General features: G+C 44.8%; 2 protein-coding genes across 3 annotated transcripts in view; one reads left to right on the top strand and one right to left on the bottom strand.

Moving 5' to 3' along the window:
* Positions 1 to 15,315, bottom strand: part of LOC116503304 (zinc-binding protein A33-like) — a 902,198-nt gene that overhangs the window by 677,234 nt on the left and 209,649 nt on the right. The gene's annotated exons all lie outside the window — the stretch shown is intronic.
* DDR1 (discoidin domain receptor tyrosine kinase 1) overlaps positions 1 to 15,315 on the top strand; it is a 77,963-nt gene that overhangs the window by 59,998 nt on the left and 2,650 nt on the right. The window contains exons 12-17 of one of the 2 annotated variants that reach the window (XM_032209618.1): positions 5,314 to 5,424; positions 5,866 to 6,104; positions 7,740 to 7,867; positions 10,419 to 10,619; positions 11,751 to 11,985; positions 13,130 to 13,279. In XM_032209618.1, the coding sequence (XP_032065509.1) occupies positions 5,314 to 5,424; positions 5,866 to 6,104; positions 7,740 to 7,867; positions 10,419 to 10,619; positions 11,751 to 11,985; positions 13,130 to 13,279 (1,064 nt within the window). The remainder of the gene's footprint in view (positions 1 to 5,313; positions 5,425 to 5,865; positions 6,105 to 7,739; positions 7,868 to 10,418; positions 10,620 to 11,750; positions 11,986 to 13,129; positions 13,280 to 15,315) is intronic. The other variant, XM_032209619.1, reaches the window with a different exon arrangement.

Genomic DNA, 15,315 nt, shown 5'->3' with positions numbered 1-15,315 from the left:
GTTTTTAAAAAAGAGAATTCAAAACAAACCCAATCAATCAATGGCCTTCTCCTGGCAAGAATTCTTATAATTAATTCCAAAATCTTATTTCAAATCCATCAGAACCATTGGTATGTTTGTAATTTTCCAAAATCAAAATTCTAATCTCCTTTTTGGTATTGTTTTTTTTTTTTTTAAAAAAAGATCTTAAACTTGTATTTAAAACTTCTCTGGTTCAGCATTGAAGGGAACTTGCTCCGTGCTGTAAAACATGTAGATTAAAAGGTTACTTAATAGGTACAAATTCACAATTTCCAAAATGGATTAGAAAAGAAGTATTCAAATCCAGTGTTATTTTGAAGGTGTTGATGATCATTTGAACAGGATGGCTATTTCCTAGTTTCACAGAGTGCTAAACCTATGGAAACCGCTTTCTTTCTATCTCCATGCGAGGAGCAGTTGTAAAGGATACTTATGGGTGATCTCAAGTCTTCTCCTTGTCTGGAGAGTAATTATAAAAAGAGCTGGTAAGCTCCACTTTTAATGAACCCATCTTCAGTTCACCATTTCTTTCCCCCAAATCCCTATTGTTGTGCATTTAGTGTGAATGTGTGTGAGTGTGTGTGTTTGTATTCCCTTGCTTGTATCAAAAATACCAAAAGTAGGCTTTTGTTATAAACTGCAAGCTGTGAATTGAGAATCAAGAAAGGGGGAAAAATGGTAAAGGTAAAGGTTCCCCTCACACATATGTGCTAGTCGTTCCTGACTCTAGAGGGCGCTGCTCATTTCTGTTTCAAAGCGGAAGAGCCAGGGCTGTCCAAAGACGTCTCCGTGGTCATGTGTCCAGCATGACTAAATGCCAAAGGCACACAGAACATTGTTACCTTCCCACCAAAGGTGGTTCCTATTTTTCTACTTGCATTTTTACATGCTTTCAAACTGCTAGGTTGGCAGAAACTGGGATAAGTAACGGGAGCTCACTCCGTTAGGCAGAGCTAGGGATTTGAACCGCTGAACTGCTGACCTTTCTGATCGACAAGCTCAGCATCTTAACCATTGAGCTAAGACTGAGCAAAATTTCTAGCAAAACGAGTTATAATCTGCTCCTAAATTATGCTGATTTATGGCCTGCTTTTTCAGTACTTTTTCTTTTTAATGTAAAAGAAACTGCAAATGGAGAGCTAACACTCAAGAAAAGAAAGCTTGATTTCTTCCTGATGTGCTTAATGTCAGCGTTCCAAATATCATCCAGAATTGTTCAAGGCATAACTTTCATCAAAGTTCCAATTTAATAAGACAGACATGTTGGTACATCTGTGAAAACCCGAATCTGAAAGTTTCCTGGGTTTCCATCCAGTTGAATCTTCATGATCCTGTCCCCACACCCACAAGTCCATCACATGGTCCAATCTTCCTTTGCCTATGCTGGCATTTCCACCCATCTAGTTCCGGTCAGGTGCAGAGGTGCGGAGACAAAGGATGACCTTGGGCTTCTAGAAAGGAATGATTTATTTTGACAACAACACATTTTGCTCCTTACTATTCCCCCTCCCAATTCCCCACTAATGAAACAGCATAGTAAAAAAAGAGAGTGTGTGTGTGTGGCAGGCCAAAGATTGTAAAAGGAATATGACTGCAGGCTGGCACTTAGTTTCTAAATGCAAGGCGGTATCTCTGTACCTTTTTTCCTTGAATGAAAACAGTAATGCGATGCCATCTATTGTCTGACATGGAAAAATTTCAGGAATTATTATTTTTTAATACTTTGAAGCAAGTAGGCTTGCTTAAATTTGAATCGAGAATGCAGGAAGTAAGAGAGAAAATTAAAAAAGTCCTCAATTTTCAACCATTTGTTTAGCGACAGCTCATTACGCTGATGTTGGAAAAAGTCCTTGCACTTAAGACCGTCGCATCACTCTCATGGTGACACGGTTGTAACTCAGGTGCTTGGCAACTGGCTCACTTTTACAACCACCTGCAGGGTCTCGCGGTCGTGTGATTGCAACCTTTGGAATAACCGTTGCACGCTTACGACCACTGTAACAGCCATGTATTTTTTTAATGACCGCTGTAAAAATGGTCATAAAGTCAGGTCCTACTTGACTTACGACTGCAGCAATTTAGGGTAGAAATTCCAGTCCCAATAGTGGTCAAGGACTACCTGTAGAAGATCAAATCTGACTTCTGGCAGTGGATGGAGTCCTTTTTTCACCACATTTCATGAACAATGTGGGTTTTTTTTCCCTCCATTTCATATTGTATTTCTCAGCCCAAAACAGAGGCCTTCTCTTATTTGGTAGTTATTCCAGAGGTGGTATTCAGCAGGTTCTGATCAGTTCTGGAGAACTGGTAGCGGAAATTTTGGAGAACTGGTAAATACCACATCTGGCTGGCCCCGCCCCCATCTATTCTCTGCCTCCCGAGTCCCAGCTGATGGGAGGGAATGGGGATTTTGCAGTAACCTTCCCCTGCCATGCCCACCAAGCCACACCCACCAAGCTACGCCCACAGAACCAGTAGTAAAAAAAGTTTGAATCCCACCACTGAGTTATTCCCATGGTTTAGGTATTTCATTTCATTTTCATTTTTCATTTTCCTTTATTTGTATGCCGCCCTTTTCCCTGGGGGGACTCAGGGCGGCTCACAATTCAAAAAGGGAGGGGGGGAAGACAAACAGTATTCCAATATGGAAACAATACAACATATTAAAAGAGAGCACAACAGTCACACAATTCGGGTGGGGTTGGAATCTTAACCCCAGGCCAGCCGGGACAGCCAGATCTTCAAAGCGGCGCGGAAGGATTGGAGGGTGGTGAGGGTCCAAATCTCCATGGGGAGTTCGTTCCAGAGGGTCGGAGCAGCCACCGAGAAGGCTCTCCTCCGGGTAGTTGCCAGTTTGCACTGGCTAGTAGATGGAATTTGGAGGAGGCCTAATCGATGCGATCGTATCGGTCTAGTGGAGGTAGATGGTGAGATGGTCAGTCTTGTGGCTCCTAAAGCTTGTGGGTCCTACTTTTTCATGCTACTGAAGAAGATTCCACTTGATATTTTATATGAGGAAGATAATCCAGCAGATAATTTCTCCAAAATATTTCTCCTTAGCGTTATACATATTATTATAGTTTTTTTGCGAGGGAACTTTCAGCCATTTCTTTCTGGAATCTAGAGTCTGCCAAGAAACAGTGGCATTATTTCAGTTGCCCTTGATGTGAAGAAGGTTTTAATTCTTTCTCCTGGAGGTCCTTGAGTCACTTTATGGTTCGCTTTCCAATGGTTTGAAAGATGTGGAGACTCTAGTGCAGAGAAGAGCAACAAAGAGGATTAGGGGACTGGAGACTAAAACATATGAAGAATGGTTGCAGGAACTGGGTATGTCTAGTTTAATGAAAAGAAGAACTAGGGGAAACATGATAGCAGTGTTCCAATATCTCAGGGGTTGCCACAAAGAAGAGGGAGTCAAACTATTCTCCAAAGCACCTGAGGGTAGAACAAGAAGCAATGGGTGGAAACTAATCAAGGAGAGAAGCAACCTAGAATTGAGGAGAAATTTCCTGACAGTTAGAACAATTAATTAGTGGAACAACTTGCCTCCAGAAGTTGTGAATGTTGGAAGACTTCCAACACTGGAAGTCTTTAAGAAGATGTTGGATATCCATTTGTCTGAAGTGGTGTAGGGTTTCCTACCTAAGCAGGGGGTTGGACTAGAAGACCTCCAAGGTCCATTCCAACTCTGTTATTCTAAATACTAGAGTTTACATGCAAATGTTCTAGGTTCAACACTCCATGATTTCCTCTTGAAAGTGTTTGAGGTTTGAGATCTTTTTGGAAAAGAAAGATCCATATCTGAAACTTTGGAAAGTTCTGGAGAATGTATAGGTAACCCTCAAGTTATGACCATTTAGTGACTGTTTGAAGTTACAACAGGACTGGGAAAAATGATTTACCACAAAACCTGAGGCTTATAATCACTGCAGTGTCACTTCAAACTCTGCTGTTCTGTTCTGTTCTATTCTATTCTATTCTATTCTATTCTATTCTATTCTATTCTATTCTATTCTATTCTATTCTATTCTATTCTATTTGATGGAGGAAAAGTGGGGAAGGAAGAGGAACAGGAGTTTTAAGTCCTGGGATAGGTTGTCTCAGCTTTGCTGCCTCTAGATGTTTTTGACTGGAATATCCATTATCCTGAGGTGGGGTACTGGGGCCGTGTATCTTGGTACGTCTGGACAGATTGAGAAAGACCAGCCTTGGTTGACTCCTTTGAAGAAGGCCAAAGCAGGTGTGATGGGATGTGCAGCTAGAGAAGGAGTGGGGGGATTCTTAGTAAGGACACAAGAGTTTCCCATGGAGGAGGGGACCCATTTTACAAAAAGACCTAAATAAGCGATTGCTCAGTCCTGAACTGGATAAGGGAAGGAGGAAAAAGTTGAGGGTAACCACACCATAGAACAGGGATCTCCAACTTTTAAGACTTGTGTACTGTCTGAGGAATTCTGGGAGTTGAAGTCCACAAATCTTAAAGTCACTAAGGTTGGACACTCCTGTTCTATAATCTCCCAGATATAGGTTAGAAAGTTACAGATAATCCTCGGCTTATGACCAGAGTTAGGGCCAGAACTTCTTTCGCTAAGTGAGGTGGTTGTTAAAGTAGCTGTGCCTGAGTTTATGACCTTTTTTTGGCCGCTGCTGTTAAGCAAATCACTGCATTTGTTAAACGAATCAAGCAGTTGTTAAGTGAATCTGACTTCCCCTATTGAGTTTGCTTGTCAAAGCCAACTGGGAAGCCACAAATAGCGATCACATGATTGCTGCAACTGTCACGAATATGTGCTGGTTGCCCATGGGTATGCTGCGACGGTCATAAGTGCGGGGACCAGTTGTAAGACACTTTTTTTTCAGTGCTGCTGAAACCGTGAACAGTTGTACGTCGAGGATTCCCTGTGGAGCTTTAGTCTGGCAAGATTCTGTCTGTTGGGCATAAGCAAATAAACAACTGGACTCGATTGGCCGTCACTGGCCGTCTTTGGGCTTAGGGCTACCGTCAGGTCTGGAGATGCCAGGATTCTGGGTCACTTCCTTCTGTCCAGCGATACTAATGATGGCTGGTTCCCATCATTAAGCCGCATGTCATTTGGTGTCTGCGTCTCTTGCTACCTTGTTTGGGATGTGAAGTTTAAAAGAGGGGAATCCCTAAAGTGCTGCCTGTTTTCTGCGTCACGCCTTACCTTTCGTATCCATCTCTCCATCCGTCTGTCTGTTCCTCATCCGTCCGTTTGTCCTCTCCCCCCTCCCCACCCCCCCTCCCTCCCTCCCTCCCCCTTCTCCCGACAGCTCTGCTGCTCAGCAACCCGGCTTACCATCTCCTCCTGGCCACCTATGCCCAGCCAATGGGAAGGCCTGCTTTCCCGCCACCCAGCCAGGTTAAGCCAATCAACACCAATGGTAAGGAGGGCGCTGAGCTTGTGCGGTGCGGCTGGGAACCCCGGGGTGACCTCACTCCCTGCTCAGAACATCCTGCCTTCTACGGTTCCTCTCCCGCCTGCCAGGGGGTGCTGTCTGTCCGTCTGTCTCCCTCTCTCTTTCTTCGCCATGTCTGTCCCCCCCCGTCCCCCCCCCGTACATCTCCTCCTTGTCGGCCCTGTGCATGGCTAACATCACCTTCCGCTTTGCAGGTTTCTGCGATGTTGCAGCTTCTGGAGTGGGGGAGGGAGAATGGGGATGGAGCAGGATGTTACATCTGGACTCCTTGTGTCCAAAGCAGAGCTCCGGATGGCTCTGATGGCTGCTGGGTGCCTAGGAGTTGCAGGGTTTGGGCAAATCCTCCAGGTTATTTTCTCCCCCTCTGAAGGGATTCTTCTTTTGTCTTTCTTTCTTCTTCTGCAGCATGTGGGATTGACTACATGGAACCAGAACTGGCTGCCAGCCAGCCAAGTTTCCAGAACAACGTGCCACATTACGCCGAAGCCGACATCATCAACCTGCAGGGAGTGACTGGGGGGAACACATATGCTGTCCCGGCTGTTGCGGTGGATGCTCTTGCCGGCAAGGACATGGCAGTAGGCGAATTTCCCCGGGAACGGCTGATCTTCAAGGAGAAGTTGGGCGAAGGGCAGTTTGGAGAGGTAGGCCCAGTTCAGCCTGCGACAGAGGTTGGACTATGCATGAGGAAACGCAAGACACAGATGCTTTAAAACTGGTCCCTATTTATGACGGTCGCAGAGTCTCGGGGGTCACGTGATCCCCCTTTCGTGACCACCTGACGAGCAAAGTCGATGGGGAAGCCGGATTCACTTAACAACTGCGTTACTAATGTAACAACTGCAGTGATTCACTGTAAGGTCCTGCCCCTCCTCCCCATTCAAGAAAGCACAAACTCTCGAAATAGCAGCGTTTCAAAAGGAAACTTTTATTGAAAGGGAGTGATTGCAAGACAAAGGCCAAGCAGGCTCTAAGTCCCCTGAGGCAATTCCGCTAGGATAAAGGCGTTAGAAGGCCCCTCCCCTCAGTCCGAGGTTGAATGAGCCAATCTGCAGGTGCGAAGATGTTTTGCAAACAGTCGTCCTGGGAAAGAGATAAGGAACTGTTCCCAGGCGCTTCTCTCCAGAGGCTTCAGAACTGAGGCAAAACAGATGGCCCTCCCCCCTTACCAGGGGTGAAATTCAGCAGGTTCTGACAGGTTCTGGAGAACCGGTAGCGGAAATTTTGAGTAGTTTGGAGAACCGGCAAATACCACCTCTGGCTGGCACCAGAGTGGGGAGGGAATGGAGATTTTTCACTATCCTTCCCCTGCCACGCCCACCAAGCCACGCCCACAGAACTGGTAGTAACAAAAATTGAATTTCATCACTGCCCCTTACATATTCCCCAAAGGTAAATCAAAGCACAGGGCAGATAGAAGTCAGAGCTGGGATTATAAACTAAGGCAGTGATAGTGAACCTTTTCAGCACCAAGTGGCTGGAATGTGAGATGGAAGCCCAAAGACCAGCTGGCCACCGTGCACATTCACACAGCCAGCTGGTCTTCGGGTTTCCGGCGTGCGGGAAGATGGAAACCAGAAGAGCAGCTGGTGGCGGTGCTTAAGCCCACAGAGAGGGCTTTCCGTGCCACCTCTGGAACTCGTGCCATAGGTTTGCCATCATGGAACTAAGAGATTACAGCAGTGTTTCTCAACCTTGGCCACTTGAAGATGTCTGGACTTCAACTCCCAGAATTCCCCAGCCAGCATTCGCTGGCTGGGGGAATTCTGGGAGTTGAAGTCCAGACATCTTCAAGTGGCCAAGGTTGAGAAACACTGGATTACAGGATATGTAATAAACAGGAAGAGGGCAATAAGTGAATAAATGATCCAGGATCCTCTCCTCACGGAAATGGCAGTGTCATGATAGGGATTTGACATTCACTTAACAAAATGGGGCAAGAAAAGTCATTAAACGGGACAACAACTCAACAGATTTCTCACTTAGCAACATAAATTCTGGGCTCCATTGTGGTCATAGGTCGAGGGCTACATGCATTACATTCCATCATGGTGCCACATGTTAGAAAGAAATGCGTGGTAGATGGATTTTGGGCAATGGAAGCCTTTCCTCCAACATTCATGTTCGCTGCCTGGGGAATTATGGGAGTTGAAGTTCACACGCCTTTAAGTTGCCAAGGTTGAGAGCAAGGCCATACTGCATTCACTGTGCCATTATTTCCTGTGTCCTTCATGATTCCATAATGGTTCCCTGTTCCCCTCCCCCCCTCTTCTGGAAAGGTCCACCTGTGTGAAGTGGAGAACCCGCAAGATCTGCCAAGTTTGGAGTTCCCTTTCAACGTGCGCAAAGGGCGCCCCCTGTTGGTTGCTGTGAAGATTCTACGCTCGGATGCCACCAAGAATGCCAGGTTTGTGCCTTGAGGATGGAAATAAAAATATGCATTGTGAAAGCACAACCCATCGTATACATTTTTTTCAACCTGACCAAGAGCTGTGGTGGCACAGTGGTTAGAATGCAGTACTGCAGGCTACTTTTGCTGGCTGCCTGCAGTTTGAATTTCACCAGGCGGAAGGTTGACTCAGCCTTCCATCCTTCCGAGGTGGGTAAAACGAGGACCCAATTTGTTGGAGGCGATATGCTGACTCTGTAAGCTGCTTACAGGGGGCTATAAAAGCACTATGAAGCGATATAGAAATCTATATGCTATTGCTATTCTTCAGCATCCTGGACACCTTTCTGATGTGTGGATTTTAACGCCAGAAGTCCTAGCAATGGTCAAGGTCTAGGCTGTTTTAAAAATTAGACCTTCTTAATCTGTTTGACCATTGCTAGGACTTCTGGGGTTGAAACCCACACATCAGAAAGGTGTTCAGGTTCAGGAATGGTAAGTTAGCCCATGTTTTCCTAACCCGATTCACTCCAGATTGCGTTGACATAAATGTCCATAATAGAATGTTCTCAGCCTTGATTCACAATATTGCATTTACCTGTTTTAAATGTCGTGTTAGCCTTAACTTTTTTCCCATCCATCTCAATGGAATTTGTTTGTGGCTGCTGACTTTAAGGAAGTAGAAACCCTCTCTACATTAAATTTGAGCTCCCTATTTATTTATCTGCTCAAGATTTCTCATAGAGGCTTTACCTGGGAGGTAATTTGAAAGGGATATGTTGCCACAAAGGCAGTGTTCTGTCAGATAAATTCCCTTAGATGAACTTTTAGAGCCGAGGTGGCGCAGAGGCTAGAGTGGAGTACCGCAGGGTACTTCAGCTGACTGCTAGCTGCAGTGTGGCAGTTCAAATGAGTCTCTTTGAGAGTGGGCGGCATACAAATTAAATCAATCAATCAATCAATCAATCAATCAAATCTCACCGGCTCAAGGTTGGCTTAGCCTTTCATCCTTTCTGAGATGGGTAAAATGAGGACCCAGATGGTTGGGGGCCATAGGTTGACTCTGTAAAAACCGCTTAGGGAGGGCTGTAAAAACACTATGAAGCTGTATATAAATCCAAGTGCTATTGCTTTTATACCGATCCTAAATTCAGCTTTCATTACTGAAATTCCTACTTCAATACCGGTAGTCCTTGACCTACAACCATTTTTTAGTTCAAAGTTATGACTGCACTGAAAAAGTGACTTACGAATGGTGCTCACACATTTATGACTGGGACGATGTCCCAGTCATGTGACTGTCACAGGCAGTCACATGATTTTGATTCGGGTGCTTGGCAACCAGCAGATATTTACAACAGTTGCAGTGTCCTAGGGTCACACGATTGCCATTGGTGAACTTCCTAGCTATCCTTTAAGGAATCTACCTGCCTTGGAGTTTTCCTTGTTATGGATCTATTAGTTGGAATCCTGACAGAGAGTCTAACAGGCAAATGGGGGGAGAGGGATTCGCTTAACGTGTGGTTTGCTAACCATTGCGGCAAAAGTGTTGTAAACTTGGGTGCTCAGCAACTACACATTGCTTAGTGTAGTTACCACAACATCCGAATTGTCATCATAAGGTGAGGACTGCCTGTATACTTATATCAGGGAGTGCTAGAGATTGTCAGGAAGCTGGGAAATGAATGGAAGAAAGCAATAAGAGACAGCGTAGGAGGAACTTGATAACAGCTTAATTCACAAAAAGGAGCTTAGTCCAGGTGTAGAGAAGTTGGGAGAAAGCATTTCACAACATTCAGATAGACTCTGCCTTAATAGCTTCACTATAAATGGAAGGAAAGGGAAGAAGAGGACCATCGGAAGCAAAGGGGATGGACTTAGTTAGAGTGGTATTGGGTGCATGATAACAACACCTGGATAACCAGGTGAGGGGTAGATCATTACTGAGAAAATCTATTTTTGTGGTTGCTAAGAGTGGTGGCTTAGTGGCTAAGACGCTGAGCTTGTCGATCAGAAGGTCGGCAGTTCGATGGCTCGAATCCCTAGCGCCATGTAATGGAGTGAGCTCCCTTTACTTGTCCCACCTTCTGACAACCTAGCAGTTCTAAAGCACGTAAAAATGCAAGTAGAAAAATAGGAACCACCTTTGGTGGGAAGGTAACAGTGTTCCGTGTGCCTTTGGCATTTAGTCATGCCGGCCACATGACCACGGAGACGTCTTCGGACAGCGCTGGCTCTTTGGCTTTGAAAAGGAGATGAACACCTCCCCCTAGAGTCGGGAACAACAGCACATGTGCAAGGGGAACCTTTACCTTTATCTAAGAGTTGACACCAATTTGACAGCACATAATCAATATGTTTACATTCACAGGAAGACTGTATTGTGCCCTGTTACAAATTGCCAAGGTGCTTTGGTGGCAAAAATGAGGGGATTTTGGATGGTTGAGGGAAAAAAAAAACGGGAACAAATTAAATCATCTGACACCACCCCCCCCCCCACAAGATGTCCTCTTTTGACACCTGTCAACTACCTTCCTCATCTCCTTGCCCCTGTCTTTTGTCCACACAGGAATGATTTCCTGAAGGAGGTGAAGATCATGTCTCGCCTGAAGGACCCTAACATTGTGAGATTGCTGGGTGTGTGTGTGCGGGACGATCCACTGTGTATGATCACAGAGTACATGGAGAATGGGGACCTCAACCAGTTCCTGAGTGGACATGAGTTGGAAGACAAGCTGGGTGGCAGCCCCAATGGGAGACCAACCATCAGGTACCTATTCCAAATTTCTGAAATCAAAGTCCAGCAAGGAACTGATATATATATTCACTGCAAATTATTTGCATTCTCATGCACTGTCTGCATGCCTGGTTAGGATGTTGGGTTGACGAGCAGCAAACCCACATTTGAGATCTGAGCATTGCGGTGGGATGGAGTGAGCTCCTGTCCTTTGCTCCAGCTCCTGCCACCCTAGCAGTTCAAAAGCGTGCATTCGCAAGTAGATAGATAGGTTCCACTTTGGTGGGCACATTAATGGGGACATGAAAGGAGCCCTAACTAGGCATCAGTCTTGGGCAATGGTGACGTCACTGGCTAATCCTTTCAACCCAGAAGCCCCTGGGTGCTTCCAACATGAATATGATATGATTGTCTGCATACAAAAATACAGGTAGTCACATCTGAAACTCAATACGTTTCTCAATGTTCCAGCTGGGAAGCAAACTTTATACATTTATTTATGAATAGTCATTCATCTCACAAAATGTGAAAACTATGTCGGTTAAACATTGTCTTACTACTTAAACTGGAGTCCTTTCCTAAGCATCCCATTTATTTTCCTGCATATTTTCCCTTTACTATCTGCTGTTCTTACCTATTGAGCAGCAGATTTTTCAGACAATGTATTGTAGTCTACAATTCAGACATAATTTAATTTAATTTAATTAATTTAATTTAATTATTTAAATTTAATTTATTTAATTTATTTAATTTATTTAATTTATTTAATTTAATTTAATTATTTAATTTATTTAATTTTTAATAATTTAAATATTAATTTAATTTATTTTTAAATTTAATTTAATTTAATTACCTATTCACCCATGGCGACTCAAGGCGGCTTACAGAATATATAACCACATTTAAAACAATAAAGCTAATACAAAGAATCAAATCAATTAATATACTAAAATCACTCCCTACTCTGGCAGCAACTAGCTCAGCCTGACCTCAGCTCTTGCCTTTTTCCTTTTACATTTTTCTTCTTTTCATGGTGACAGTGGTGAGGCTCTGCCTCCCCTGACTGCACGTCCCTGCTACCTGTATTTGCTCTTGTAGGGAGGCAGAGAGTGAGATACTCCTTTTCTAAATTAACATTCCGGCCATCTTTTTTTCCTTCCTCAGCTATCCCACTCTGGTCCATTTAGGGGCTCAGATAGCCTCTGGGATGGCGTTTCTTGCCTCCCTCAATTTTGTGCACCGGGACTTGGCAACCCGAAACTGCCTGGTGGGTGAAGGCTTCACCATCAAGATTGCAGACTTCGGCATGAGCCGGAACCTCTATGCCGGAGATTATTACCGCATCCAGGGCCGAGCCGTGCTCCCGATCCGCTGGATGGCTTGGGAGTGCATTCTAATGGTGAGTGTGTGAAGTGACGAGCTTTTTTAAAACATTGCTTAGATATTATAAAAAAAAAATTGTATATATGTCTCGGCTTGTCTAGGTCGGCTTTACAAAGGAACATTCAAGAGCAGAACCAAGAAAAGAAATAGATAAATCTAAAAGGACAGCTTTCTGAAGTCAAGCACTGTCTTTTATAATAAAGGACAAATGGTCCCTGTAGGAATAAGAGGAAGAGGAAGAAATAATAACCAGACTTGCAATGTTTATCTTATTATAGCTTATCTCAGTGATGGCTAACCTTTTTGTTGTTGCATGCTGAAAGTGTGTGTGCACTCCCCCCTGCACACTCCGCCCCCCAAGCATGCGGACGGAACCCCCCCCACACCCCGATTTGGGCCTAGTAGGCCTCTCTGCATCCTCCTGGGAGCAACCACGGGCTGCAGGGGGGCTGCGCCACTGCCCTGCTGCCCATTTTGGGTCTAGTAGGCCTTCCTGCAGCCTCCTGGGAGCAAGTATGGGCTGCATGCGTGTCTCCCACATACGCCCAGCCCCAGCGCATGCATGGTAGAGACCCAAAAACCACCTGGGAGGTGGGAGGTGTGCGCGCATGCGCAATGGAACTGAGTTGGAGTGACGGCTTGTATGCTCTGCGCGCCACCTGTTCGCCATGAGGGGAATATTTTAATACAGTTATAGTCTTCCTGTAGAGTTAAGAACTGGTTAGGTCAGGGGTAGTCAACCTTTTTATACCTACCCCCCACTTTTGTATCTGTTAGTAGTAAAATTTTCTAACTGCCCACCCAGTTCCACAGTAATGGTGATTTATAAAGTAGGGAAGTCAATTAAATTTAAAAAAGGAAAGTGCTTCAGTATCGGACAAAACCCCTACTGCCCATCATGAAAGCTGGAATGCTCACAAGTGGGCGGTAGGGACCAGGTTGACTATCACTGGGTGAGGTCTTCCAGGGGGGGGAAAAAAAACCCACAGTACTTTCAGTCCCTATGAGTGGTGGAAGCTGTTGCAATGTTTTTTTACTTGGGATTTTATATTTGTGATTTGTTTTTTCTGGCTTCCCCTGACCAGAGCCCTCAAGGTTGAATCATGTTGTAAAACTGGTTTTAATCAATCCAGGGATGACATTTTTTTCCCTCCCCTCAGGGTAAGTTCACCATGGCCAGCGACGTTTGGGCCTTTGGTGTTACGCTGTGGGAAATCCTCATGCTGTGCCAGGAACAGCCATACAGCCAGCTGACGGATGAAGCTGTAATCGAGAACGCCGGCGAGTTTTTTCGACATCAAGGCAAACAGGTAAACAATGGGACCGTTTAACAACATGCCTAGTATACAAAGTTTATATAATACATTAGACCAGGACTCACGCGCATACATGGATAGGCAGTTCTCAGCTTACGACTACAATTGAGCCCAAAATTTAGGTTGCTAAGTGAGAAATTTGTTAAGCGAGTTTCGCCCCATTTTACGACTTTCCTTGACACATTCGTTAGGTGAATCACTGCAGTTCTTAAATTAGTCACATGGTTATTAAGTGAACGTGGCTTCCCCGTTGACTTTGCTTGGCGGAAGTTTAAAAAAGGGGATTACATGAACCCCGAGATACTGAAACCGTCACAAATGTGAATCAGGTGTCAAGCATCACAAAACCATGGGGACGCTGCAACGGTCCTAAGTGTGAAAAACGGTCATAAGTCACTTTTTTCAGTGCCGTTGTACCTTTGAACGGTCACTAAGTGAAGTATTGTAAGTTGAGGACCACCTGTATCTGGACAGTGCATGGATTATTGTGTCGTGGGAAACTCAAGTCACTCTTTCAGCATGCTTTGTGAACCAGTCTGTAATGTTAAGTTATCCTGTGATTTCAATAAAGGAGAATATTTGTAGCTCAGGATTGAAATGTGGGATCCTTGATGCTCTCTGAGCTTTTTTGCTTGCTTGAAGTTGTCTCAATTACCCAACTAGGTAATATCATGAACCACTCCCACCGATGGAGCAATTCTCTTGTATTTAAACAAAGAGCAAGCCTCACTCTCTTCTAGCACTGATCATGTTACCTAGATGGGTAATGAAACGTCTCCAAGAAAACTACCAAGCTCAGGGAGCACCAAGGACCCCAAATTGTACCGCTATTTATTTATCTGAGCACTGTATTCCAATTGAAAACACGGCTGTTGTGTTACCTTAACCTAAACATAACTGTTCTGACCTAGGCTTCCCAAGATCATGACGTCCTGATAAAACCTCTTTTATTTAGGTGAAAGGGAATTCCTCTCCAGCAAAGTCCCGGCAAATAGTCTTTCATGAGATTTCACAACTACAGACATTTATCGGGCTTAGAGAGCTGCCAGGCCGATATTTTCCAAATGCCACGGTGTAGCAGACAATACTTGGCAAGAAGTCAGGAACAGATCTTCACCCTCATGAACTGAACTAATTGTCTCCTGCAAACTCCCCTCCTCTTTCGCTCCCTATGGGAGGGGGGCCATTCACCGTCCACCTGTGCCTTTAATCCCAAGTCGGCCCGTGTTCCTTAGCTGTTCCCTTCTCCTGGCAGCTCTGTGCATGAGGACATCGGGAACAGGCTCCAGCTGTTCTTCTGCCCCACTGATCTCCAACTCCGAAGGCAGCTGATAACTGTCATCCCTGGCCTCCGCTCTGCCTCCGATGCTGAGCCCTAATCAGAGCCTTTCCCGGACTCCAGGACTGGCCCATGTTCCTCCCTAACCTTCTCACTGTCTGAGTCTGCCACCAGCTCCACTGGCCACTAGAGGGCCACAATAATAGCATGCTTTATGAACTTAGGCACTGTTTAGTACAATCTCTGCAGAAGGCTCTTCATTGTGATGAGGGGTAGACATCATAATTTTAAAAAGTGCAATGCATAATTTGAAACTTGTCAAACTCAAAGCAGAGCACTCGCTGTTACTTAACCTCAGGTTTTCCTGCGTGCTTGAAATTGCAGTGAAAGTCGACAGCAATAGACTTCTCCAGATTCCACATCAGGATATCACATCATTTAAGGCAGAAATGTTTCCATCAGCTGACCCCCTGCCTTTTTCAATCCTGGACCGCACTCCAAATGTGAACAGGAAACCGTTGGCCTACCCTTCCCTCCCCCCAAACACAAAGCTTGCATTTGATTTAATTTAAAATGAATTAAAATCCGGGGAGGGATCTTAAAGCTTGTGGTTTGGAATTGCACACACTGTGTGTCTAGCTTAGGGTTTGATGTGGCACTTAGAAACAGGTCATATGTGATTTCCTGTCTTCACCACGTAGAGAATAAAGTTTGCTGGTTCCATATTAAGCAGATTTGTTTCTTGCCTATT

The sequence above is a fragment of the Thamnophis elegans genome, chromosome 2 (assembly GCF_009769535.1).
Source record: "Thamnophis elegans isolate rThaEle1 chromosome 2, rThaEle1.pri, whole genome shotgun sequence".
Taxonomy (NCBI): domain Eukaryota; kingdom Metazoa; phylum Chordata; class Lepidosauria; order Squamata; family Colubridae; genus Thamnophis; species Thamnophis elegans.
The sequence above is the reverse complement of the archived record's forward strand: the minus strand, read 5'-3'. Positions and strand labels throughout refer to the sequence as shown.